The 12,537-nt window shown below is 39.3% G+C and overlaps 1 protein-coding gene across 6 annotated transcripts in view; it reads right to left on the reverse strand.

Moving 5' to 3' along the window:
• CNTNAP5 (contactin associated protein family member 5) overlaps positions 1–12,537 on the reverse strand; it is an 801,874-nt gene that overhangs the window by 144,970 nt on the left and 644,367 nt on the right. For all 6 annotated transcript variants that reach the window (XM_027056014.2, XM_027056013.2, XM_053214870.1 and 3 more), the window contains one exon: positions 10,185–10,341. In XM_027056014.2, coding sequence (XP_026911815.1) covers positions 10,185–10,341 — 157 coding nt within the window. The remainder of the gene's footprint in view (positions 1–10,184; positions 10,342–12,537) is intronic.

Below are 12,537 nucleotides of genomic sequence, written 5' to 3' on the forward strand. Positions count from 1 at the left end.
GGATCTGTTCCTCTACTTGTCTGTGTTACTCAGTCCTGTGAAGGACACTGTGTTCTCCCAGTGACTGAGGCCATACACACACAGGTCTTCTCTCTCTCTTTGTCTCACTCCTCCCTCATTCTTCATCAACCACTTCCACCAAGCTCACCTGCTTTATTTCTGTCCATCCAACTGCCTTATCTTCACCCTCCAGGCCTCAGTTTTATTTAGAGGGAGCTCCAGGGTCTTGGCCCAGGCCTTGGTGATGGTTACCTACACTGGCTTTCTGGTGTCAAGCTCACTACTGTCTTCCTGCTCTCATTCTCCACCATAAGACTCCCAGAAACATACTCAGCAATGTGAACCATGATTCATACTCTTATTTAAAAGTTGGTTGGTTATGATAAGAGGTCTCTGTCTCTTAGAGGTATGGTCCAACTTCCAAAATATTTAACAGGGTTGAGTGTACAATAAAATTCTTATTAAAACCACAATTACCTTTTACAGAGTGTTATTTCTAAAAAATTTTTTAATGTTTATTTATTTTTGAGAGAGAGAGAGAGAGAGAGAGCACGAGCAGAAGAGGGGCAGAAAGAGAGGGAGTGAGAGAATCTCAAGCAGGCTCCATACTGCCAACACAGAGCCTGATTTGGGGCTTGAACTAACAAGCCATCGGGATCATGACCTGAGCCAAAGTTGGACGCTTAACTGACTGAGCCACCCAGGCATCCCCGTGGAGGGTGAGTTCTGAAGAAAATGACCCAGGGGTCAGAGGCATTACTCCAGTTTAAGGCTGCTATTCTTAGAACCTACTGCTGGGCTCTGGGGCTCAGCTGAGTGCCTCCTATCACTGAATGTGAACGTGGGAGCTGCCTTTGCCTTTCCCTGGCCATGTGAGCATAAAAGTAGATTTTCAAACATGCTGTCATTTAGTCCACAGAACATCCTTATGACAATGCTGTAATCATCACCTGCCTTGTGCAGGAGAGGAAGTGGAGCTTCACAGAGGTGACCGAACTTCCTAGGGTGCATCATTTTCAAGTGGAGAGGCCAGGATTTGAACAGCACACCTTTGCTGTCATCACCTTGCTCCTCTGGTCTCCTGGTCTCCTTCGCCTGGGGACACTGCTCCTTCCCACAGTTAGCCTACATCTTCTCTGAACCGTGCTGGAATAATAGCACTGACCCTGAGTCCTTGAGCTGCCCTCGTGGGTCTCCGGCTGACCATCCCCATTCCGTTCACACAGGCTTTCTCCACACCAGATACAATTCAATTGACTAGGTTTCAGTTTACTAATTTGCAATCACTTTCCAGCCCTGCATTCCCTGAGATTACACGGGGGTCACCTTGACAGGAGTTCTGGGAGCCCACAAACTCTTCGGTTACACATTTACAAGCAATCTCTTGGTTTATTTCTGTTGCGGGAAGACCCATCCATTACAGGACGATTTTAACTACTGAACTTTCAGAGGGCAGCCCTGTCTTTGGGGAGAGGGGCCTTCATTGTTCTTTCCTCATTTCACCTATGAGTGTTCCAGTGTGCTACTTAATTCTATTTATTTTATGACATAGATGTAGGTATTTTTTCTTAGAAATTAACTTCAATAAATCAATATTGGCTCCTCCCATTTATTTAAGACACTGAAAACTAGGGAAAATAATAAAAATGATGACTAACAAATTTTTGAGAAATAAATACATGGCACATCAGCTAGATGCAGAAGTTACTGCTAACTCAGCCAGGACTCAACAGAGACACCAGAGATATGCTTCTTCTTTTTTCTCTCTTCTCTTCTCTTCTCTTCTCTTCTCTTCTCTTCTCTTCTCTTCTCTTCTCTTCTCTCTCTTCTCTTCTCTCTCTTCTCTTCTCTCTCCCTTCCCTTCCCTTCCCTTCCTTTCCCTTCTCCCCTCCCCTCCCCTTTTCTTTTTTTCTTCCTTCCTTCCTTCCTTCCTTTCTTTCTTTCTTTCTTTCTTTCTTTCTTTCTTTCTTTCTTTCTTCTTTCTTTCCTTTAAATAAAATAGGAACCTGAAGCTCAGAGAGGCTAAATGATTTAGGCTGTATAGTTACTTAAATGACAAATCCAGGATTTGATCATCTCATTACATAATAAAATGTTACTTAGAGATAAATTACATTTTATATCCAGAAAATGAGGGTGCTGCCAGCAAAGGTAGCTACAATTGTGTGTTCTTTTTTTTAAGGTATATTTATTTATTTTGAGACAGAGAGAGAGTGAGAGAGAGAGCGTGTGAAAAGGGTAGGGACAAAGAGAGAAGAAGACAGAGAACCCCAAAGCAGGCACCACATTGTCAGCACAGAGCTCGGTGTGGGGCTCAATGTTACGAATCACAAGATCACAACCTGAGCCAAAATCAATAGCCGGCTGCTTAACCGGCTGAACCACCCAGGCACCCCAGGTGTGTGCTCCAGGTGTATTATGGGTATTAGTTCATGCTATTTTTACTGCAAATCTATAAGGCAGATTTGCAAAGGAGATAGAACTATTTTCTCTCTTCCTCCTTCCCTCTCCTACTCTTTTTCTCCTGCTCCTCCTGTTCTTAATGATGAAGACTCTACAGTTTGAGAAAAATGCAGAAAACACTAGGATTTATCTGTAGTTAGCCTACAGAGTCCCCATGGACCTCAGAAGCAATACCAGTCATGGCAGAAATGACCAAGGCAAAGAGAAGGAAGTGGAGAGGAACTCATTATCACCTGGGGCCCATCACAGCTGTCCACACTTGGCTAAGGTGTCCAGCAAGTTCTGAGCAAAAAGAAGTTGTACCTGGTGTCTCTGTGGCCATGTTTGCCTCTACTGAGTTCTGCATATTCCTCCTCAGGTAGAGGAGCATGTCCCCCAGAGTCAGGGCATCCAGATCTGAACTGATCCCCTTTGAGGTCTGGGTAACATCCTAAGTCCCTTTGGCAATTTGGCCACACCTACCAAAATAGAAAAGTGGATAATTTGACAATTTTAAGTTAAGGGTCTATGCAGCAGAAATAATAATTTTCAAAGAGTCTTGCAAATCAAGACTCAAAAATGTTCACTGCAGCGTTTTCCCCCTAGGAATGAAAAGTCACTGACAAGGAAAAGGTTTATCATAAAGGAACAGTAAAATAACTTATGATACAGACATACTATGGATACTTTGCAGCTATTAAAATGGACAGGATATACTTGTTTTCATGCTTATTTAATGATGCCAAGTAAAAGCTCTCCAAGACATACTTTATGTGAGAAAAGTGAGCTGCAGAATAATATGTTTAATATGATCTCACATTTTTTAAATGTTTTATGTTGATTTATTTTTGAGTGGGGGGAGGGACAGAGAGAGAGGGAGACAGAATCTGACGCAGGCTCCAGGCTCTCCGCAGTCATCAGAGAGCCCCATGCAGGACTCGAACTCGTGAACTGCGAGATCATGACCTGAGCTGAAGTCAGACGCCTAACTGACTGAGCCACCCAAGCACCCCAATATGATCTCACATTTAGTGAATATGACATACACATAGGAAAATATTTATATGTAGAAGTACCTTATGTGCCCAACTATTATCTTTAGGTGTCAGATTATATATACAGAGCACAAGTATGGATTCCAAGTGGTGGTGAGGAAGGAGATTCTACTTTTTTGCTTAAATATTTCTGAAACATTTGAGTTTTATAGTAAGTATATAATAGAATGGATTTATTTTATGAAAATGAGCTCCTAAAATTTAAAAAAAAAATCAAGAGAAATAGTCCCCTTATGCTTTGTTAAATATAGAAACCTAAATTGGGTGAGTCAGAACTGACAATTGTGAGCAAATTTGCAGAGCAGATAAAAGAGGTAAGCAGCTCATGTAATTTGGATCTGAGTAAGAGCTACTGTTAGGTGAGTAATGCTGTACACTTAGTGATAAGTATGCAAATGAAAATAGAAGCCAAAGTCCCACTGCATTTTTCAGTATAATTATAATATATTGTTGTACAATAACAATCCGAATCAAAATGTTATATAAAATATACTATATAAATGCAAACTCTTAACCTTCATATTGACTTCGAGTTCTATTTCTGATACTCACAATTTTGCAATTACCCAAGTAATGCGATTCCACAGACAATTTAGAGACTGTATTTGTACAGCCTGACAGAGAACTGATGTAATAAAAGTCTGAGTCTAAAATACTAACAAGTATTTTATAACTGAGCTTTGTTTTCTAGAACCAACAGGTCTTAAATTCCTTATATTGAATATTTTCCCAAGAAATGATAGATGGTGGCAGCACTAAACTAAAACAAACAAATAAACAAACAGAAAACAATCCCTAATGCTGTCTTTGGTACGATATCAACTATTTCAGTCCATTTAGAATTCTATAAAATAATGATGTGGTATACTTTTGAATTATCACCCTCTGGATATAGATTCTTTTCCCCCATTTTTGTGCTGTTCCTTCTTTTCTTGAGTATGTGATGCCTTCTATTGAGAGAATAGATGCACCATGACACATTTTGTCTAAAAACGATCTGAAATCTAGTCATGGGATAGTTTAAACAAGCCAAAGCAAGTTGCCCCCGGATATACATTTTAAGTGGAAATGTAATGAATTAAACAGCAGACAATAGCTAGTAAGTGAAGGGCATATTTGGCCAGGGAGAGAGGATGGGGAGAAAGGAAACCCCATGGATTCATTATTTCATTCCTTGTTTCAGCAGTCAATGCATGAAGGACCTACCATGTGCCATGCATACTTCTCTCTAACATGAGGTGCAGGCCCTGATTATAGTACTAGATGCATGTGGGAATTCATAAAGTGCAAGTAAAAATACAGATAAAGCTTTCATAATTTCTGCCTGCTAGGAACAAACGCACTTTCAAAACTCAATAGGCAGTAGAACAGCTCATAAACAGTTTCATGAATAATAAAATTTAACCAGCAAAGAACATAGAATCTTAGTGTTTTCTGAGGTGATCCTTTCCTTTCTCTCAGGATTCAGGACTCCTGTGCCATCTTAGGACACTACCAAGAATGAGGCACCATTCCTGTCCCAAGTCTGGGAATCTCAGGGGTGGAAGGTTGAGGAAAGGAGGTCTGTGAGACCACAGAACAGCCTATGTGAGGGAACAGCAGAATCCTAAACCCCTTGGGTGTATCCAGCATCCTCCTCCTGAAGGCAACTGTCTCAGTAAATCTTGCGGGAAAAGCAGGAAGGGTCTTTGTGAAGGTCAAAGTCCTGGGACTGGATTAGATGTGAAGTTACCAAAGAGAAAAGCTGAAGGCAAATGTATAAAAAGATAACTTTTGGAGCACAGTGGCCACTTCCAACTACTCTTTGAGAGCCAGAAGGGGAATGAATGTGTGGCGGAAAGTTTAGGCTAAACTTTGGGTGAATGTTTCTTGTGAGGTTATAAAAGCTGGATAACAGCTAACAATGAAATAAAGATCAGTTAATCCTACAATGACCATGGCCTGACCTACGGAAAGTAAAAATATGCCCAACGGAAGACATTCAATTGTTCATTCATGGATTTGACACCATTTATTAAATAATTTCTCTGTGGTAGAGAAGTGGAATCAATGGCAAAAGAATGGTTTGAAGCTTTAGGATTCCATATACTGAAAAAAAATCTAAAAATATCCTGTATATATATTTTTTTAAGAAACAGAATAATAGGTTCCCTTTTTTTGGATGACCAGATGACCAGAATTTAAACCTTATACCATTTTCTCTTCCTATCTTGTACCATATCGCTTTATGTAAGGGTACATCAAGGACAAAAGGCAAAGAACAGAGTTACTGAAAATCATATAAAAATGTCTATACTTTCTTATGAATAAATTTTTAAAAGTGTTCTACTGTTAAGCAACAGAGCTTGATTTCAATTCCACCTGGTTGTTTGGTTGAGCAAAGTCCTCATTAGGGCCATGGGCCCCCACCAACAGGGACCCTTAGGAGGCTCTCCCTGCCTCCTCCAATTGGATCCCTCCTCCCATTGGATCCCTCTACTTGGCTGACAGCTTCCCACCCACACAGCCCCACTGTCCCTGTGCTGTCTCCAGCCTGGAACTGCCCCCAGTGTCCTTCGTTATTCCCCACAGTCCATCAGTCTGAAGTAACGGGATCAGAAAACACCCGATTGGCAAGATTTCTATATGTCAAACCACTAAGTTGAAGACAAGTTCCTTTACAATCATTGACTGTAAAACTGTTACTCATTCAAAGTCTTCTCATTTCCTTTTTTTTTTTTTTTTATCTTTCCTTCTGTTTAGCTCTTTGGTTGAGACAGAAACCCCTGGAGATAGAACACCTGACCGTGATGCCTACCTGATGCTTCCCTTTACTCTAAGAAAGAGTTGTGCTTTTGGTGTTTGTCAAGTTCTTCTTTCCCCTCCATCCACCTCCGTCTTCTGGGCTGACTCACCTCCCCTCCCACCCACCGCATGCTCATTTTCCCCCTTTACTTGGTCTGGCAGCAATGTATTCAGTTCCAGAGGTTGATTAAAACAGAATAAACTATTATCAACTACCAGAGGCCTGGAAGATGGCTGAGCCTCCCAGAGCAGCCTGTTTTAGCAAAAGGAAACCCACAGGCTGCCACAATGTGATTGGAGAAGCCCTGGGAGAGGTCTCTGGCATCCTCACCTGCTGTCACAACTGAAATCTCAAAATTGGTGGCTCCTTTTACGTAGTAACCAAGAGTATCCTTGGATTCAGCAGGAATCCCACCCTGCCCCCTTAGGCACGTGATCTGAACTGAGGTTACCATATCAGAGCCTCAGTTTCCTTTTCTGGGCAAAAAAGATGATAAAACCCACCTCAAGCGTTGTGGGGATGACACTATGAAATAGAGCACATAAAATGCCAAGAACACTTCAGTGCATGATAGGTAACATTTTTAAGCGACAATATTACCCAGAAGTTGTAATACATCAAAATGCTATCAGCTAGATGTTCCACTAGCCCAAATCAGTTTTCTGATCAATTTTACCAAAAGCAGAAACTTGAGGGAACTGTACAATATAAATATATTTGAGGTTTCTTAGGAGCATTTTGAAACACCAGCGATACTAATAGGGGCACTCTCTTCTGAAACAAAAATTTGAGATGTGTGGAAAGCCAGCTTGACCACATGGAAGCTAAGAATGTGGTTGGAAGAATGTTAAAAAGAAGATAGAAAAACAAAAACATAACTATTTCACAATCCTGTGTGCTTTTATCCTTTTCTCTTCTGCATTAAATAATAGACTTGAATAGATAAGTGATGAATGCATTTCCACAAGGCTCTGGCAGGGTTCATATTGGAAAGGATATTCTGTGTCCACAATCTTGGTATAGACAAAGGGATCTCATTACTATTTCAAATACAAGAAGCTTCTTGATCTGGATTTAGTCTTCTTTCCTGTCTTCCTCTCTTATAAATCCCCCACATGAAAACGGGGCAACAATAACACCAAAATATTTGTGTGTAGGAGAAGTAGTGATTTTTATATTATTTCACATTTCCCTGTCTGAGAATATGAAGGTTCTACCTACCCATACTATACTAACTTTAGCTAACTTCTTTCGGTCCTTCAAAACCTAATTGCCACTTGTCCCAGCCCATATCCACCACAGGTCTGGGCGCATCTATACTTATCTCTATTACCAAATTCATCACAAAAATCCGTATATTGCTAACTATTTTCTCCCCCTCACTGTTCCGTGAGTTCCTTAAGGGCAGAGACTACAATGCCTTTGGCTTTCTCTGCAAAGCAGACTGCTTGACTGGCATAGACTAGGCACTCAATAAACAGGTGATACATGAGTAAATGTCAAATGGAATAGTACATGCAGTTGCTTCTATAACAGGGTATTTTCCAGACTCAATATATTAGAGTGTGTGACTGTCCGAAGACAAAGGAATGAAATCCAGAAGAGTTAAATCAGAATCTCAGCCTCTGCTCCTTCATAAGAATGACAGAAGGAACTCCCTGATCTCACCTGGATTTTGCCCTGAGACACTCAATGTGTTATTCTAGTCTTGGTGAAGTAGGCATCTTTACAAAAGAAAGGTCTGGTCAGTTCTCTTGATCTTTGCTATGTGGGTTGTTGAACAAAATTTATATCTAAAATAAAACGCTGCTGCCTCTAATAAAGGTTGTTTGCCACAGAAAGTGGCAGATAATGGGGCTTTTTCCCTGGTTTTAAAGGAACTGGAAAAGGATATGAAAAATGCAATAACTTCTATGTTGATAGAGGTATGATGACACCAGAGTTGACAGAAAGGACATTTTGAAGTGTTCCTCTGGGTACAGCCTAGATGATGAAGTTGAGTCAACACTTTATAAAGGGTTCAAAGCTTAGTGAACTAGTGAGCAGGTCAAACGAGGAAGAGGGTGTAATCTGAGTAAAAGAGAGAGTCAGTGGAAAATCCTAGAGAAGAGTGTGGAAACATATCAACATGGTGGCCTATTTTTAAGTAACATGATATTATTCTCTCCCACTGCCCCTCATTGCTTAATAAATTAAGCCCAGCCCTGGTCAGTTGTTCCCTAGGAAGGAAAGGCACTGAGGCAGTGTCCTGTATGCAAAGGGCCACACCACACGAAATAAAACAGTGAGAAAAGATCAAAGAGTTCAGCCACTAGGGAGTGAATTGAAGGTAATTAGAAGAAACACTTCACCTTCTCTTTATATTCTACTGCCCCATATCAACTTCTCTGATTATACATGATGAAAGAAAGGTGTTTCCATTTAGGTGTATACATCTATAATTTCTGATGTCAAGCATAGAGAAGGGGAATTAATGAATCATGCAAAAGTGAGTGATTCTAAGCTGCTGATTGCAGATCATTTTTTGACTATGTTTTCCTGGCAACAAAACCATTTAACTTTTCCACAAAAATCTCTCAAGCTTTGGAGGAGCCATTTTGTGGTCATCCCTCATCCTCAGAGATCTTCTAAATTCATTTATTCAGTTAACTACCACTGAGTTTCTACTGCACAAGGGATAGATCCTGAGGGATATAATATTAAAAGACATAGTCTCCATCCAAAATATTAGTTATAATTGATTGCAGGTCTTCATGACATTATGATAGAAGGCACCGCAGGGTAAAGTGGGGGCCCAAAGAATGGAGAAGTCCATCCTACCTCCAGTCAACTTTGTTTGATTTTACCCATGTGAAGATTTTGAGGTAACTTGCCTGAGGGCCCAGGCAGCCCTACAGCGTTCTGAAAGGGTGGCCCATCTAGAAGAACCTGGGGGAGGTGTTTGGTCCTTTCCTCATTGAATTTAGATTTTGACTCTACCTGAAGTTTTATTCAAAACAGTCTCTGCTGTTATCAATTTAAACACCAGAGAAAAAGTACTTAAAAATTTTTAAGTGGGTTGAAAGCAGTTGGACTTAGGAATTCTTAATTGAGCAGAATTTCACGAAACAAGCAAAATTACAAAGCCAAAACTAAAGAATGCCTGAAATTTAGTGACAACAAAATGGTCTTGGAAATGTTCTGTATTTTCATAATACAGTGAAAAACAGGTAGTTCACTTGAAGGACAAGGGGTCTTAACCTTACAAAAGCAATAAGGTAGGGGAGAGGAAGAGAGACCCTGGCCCCAGCCATAACTGAGTTCAAATTCTGGATCCGTCACTTAATACATGTGGGTCAGTGACCTTACTCAACTTCTCTGTAAACCACATTCCTCAACCTTGAGATGCAAAAGTGAGACAATTATAAGGAATTAGTATGGGTTTTTTTTGTGAACATTAAGTAGATGTTCAATAAATATAAATTTCCTTTGTTATCATTGTGTTGGCCAGGAGAGGGTGGGCCGGTGACTGAAACATCAGTGGGAAAATGGGAGAATGAAGACACAGTTTGTATGATTACACATCTCTGCCTCCCCCACTCTCTCCCAGAAGCTATATTCCACACATTATAGAAACACTGACTACATGACAAAGCTTAATGTTACATTTCATTCTGTTGTGAAAAAAACAAACGTTCAGAATAGAAGGTGGTGATGAGGTGACGTGTTTTATGTTACAAACCTCAGTGATAGCCCTAAAAGTACTAGAGCTGGCAATTTTCCAAGTTACAAACAATCACAATCATTAGGGGGACCTAGTTTATATTGAATTTCTCAACCATGTCTTTTTCTCTTGGGGGAAATTTTATGCATCAATTAATGTGTTTCCTCCACAACTGCAGAAAGATCATGATCCCCATTACCATTCATCCTTGTCAGCATCGCAATTGCAGAAGTGTCGAATGTCCAGGCAACTCTCATCCAGGCCACATTCACACTGCTGGACCCCAGGAGGGGCACCTCCCCAGTAAGGGTGCCTTTCATTAGACCGCCCAATCCACCAGGTAAATGGTGTTCCATCTGAAAGACAAGATAGTTTGCAGAGAGTGTTAGAAGCTGAGACGAAAGTGTCTTGAAGAATATACATATATATAGATAGATATACGTATATACTTACATATACGTAATATGTATCTATACATATATACATACACATAGTATATATATTCTGTCTCTCACTTCCTTTCTTCTCTTCTTTCCTTTTCTCTCCCTTTGTTTCTTTTTTTTCTTTTTTCTTTTTCCTTTTTCCTTTTCTTTTCTTTCTTTCTTTCTTTCTTTCTTTCTTTCTTTCTTTCTTTCTTTCTTTCTTTTTCCTTCTTTCTTTTCTTTCTTCCTTCTTTTCTTTTTCTTTCTTTCTTTCTTTCTTTCTTTCTTTCTTTCTTTTTTCTTTTTCTTTTTCCTTTCCTTTCCTTTGTCTCTTTTTTCTTTCTTTCTTTCTTTCTTTCTTTCTTTCTTTCTTTCTTTCTTTCTTTCTTTCTTTTCTTCCTTCCTTCTTTTCTTTCTTTCTTTCTTTCTTTCTTTCTTTCTTTCTTTCTTTCTTTCTTTCTTTCTTTCTTTTTCTTTCTTTCTCTCCCTGTATATCTATCTATCTATCTATCTATCTACATACATACAAATCTATGTATCCATATACACACATCTGTATCTATATATCTATATCCATACCCATATCTATATACATATAAAGATATAGATAAAAAACAACACTGTCCTGAAAAGTATTTATGTAGTGGGATATGAGTTAATCACAATGGTCAGAGACAGGGTCACAAACTCAAATCAGGCAGGTATCACAATTAATTAAATTGGGCTAGATTTCAGACCAAAAATTTTTAAGTTACAGATACAATAATTGATTTCCTTATAAAATTACCAAAGGTAAAATAACAGCATGAGGGCCAAGATTGGTCTCAGTTTCTCATAGACTCTGAGGGCAGGGGGACACTAAGGTGAAGAAAGAATGGTGGTACCCTGGATTACCATAGCTTCCAACTTGTTTAAACAGGGTCATATATTTCAAGTTCAAAGACTAGAAGGAAAAAAAATAAAACCTTCTGAAGATCAATTGTGTGGGTGGGACGAATAATTCCTTCTGAATGTCATATTTAACCTATACATCTGGTATATAAACTCTGATTTCTGGTTTATATAATAAACAGAAAACTATTTTGGAGTCTTGTTTTTGGCAATTTATTTTTTTTAAGTTCAATAAAGTCTCTTGGAGTTTTCCTTTATAACTGGGAATATGTCACTAGATTAAAATTAGTACTCAAAAATGATAATTATCATAAGAATCCAAGTGATGGGTTGTAGGCAGACATGGATTATGCATTTTTGTCTTCATGGAGTTACATCCAGGTTGCTTTGGAAATTGCTGTTTTGTTTCTGTTTATCATACAACAAGCACTTAATATGTGATTATTTAAAAAATGAAAGAAATGCTTACGAGGGGCCATTTTTTAATGCCGTGCCATTTTAAAGTAGAATAATACTTGTCTGATAATGTTACTAGGTGGGAATTTTGCCAAGTCAAGATTTAATTGCACATGCAACTTCTGATTTACAAACACATAATTTACAAACCATTCGTGTATGCACAGATAGCAACAACTTTCCAAGAATTGCTCTCAGTGCTAATACCCTTATGAAAGTCACTGAGGCAAGCAGGGAGAGAAGTGACAATCTGAAACTTCCAAGAATCAGTAGGTCATTGGAAAAACATAAGGAAGATGCTGTGAAAAGCAGAAGAGTCTTAGCATTACCGAGTTAGAGGGAGGTCAGCCTGAAGGACCAAACTCATGCCAAAATACCACTCCTGACTCTGCCTATAATGTCCCAAGCCCCCTTATTATTTTTTAAGCTAGAATTCAAGTTAGAGATGTTTGTTAGCGAGTACCTTCTTTTTAATGACTAATTCTCAATGGTATAAATCCATTTTCCCTACTTTCAAACAGCTGTAAATCATTAAACACTAGTTCAAATGAATTGCTTTGCTTCTAAATCCTAGCTTAGATAAGCCACGTTCAAGTGGCCTAGAGAGATTTTTCCAGTGGGTGAGTTCAGGCAACACGAGGGTAAAATATTGTGTATGTGATATGTTTACCAATGGTGCCTTTGGATCCAAGAAATGGGAAGAAATCTCTTCATTTCTAGCTCCTTCTGACACTGCTCAGTCCTCTCCCCCATAATCTAGAATCCAGATCCCATAGTAATGTT

This window comes from Acinonyx jubatus, chromosome C1, assembly GCF_027475565.1.
Source record: "Acinonyx jubatus isolate Ajub_Pintada_27869175 chromosome C1, VMU_Ajub_asm_v1.0, whole genome shotgun sequence".
Classification (NCBI taxonomy): Eukaryota; Metazoa; Chordata; class Mammalia; order Carnivora; family Felidae; genus Acinonyx; species Acinonyx jubatus.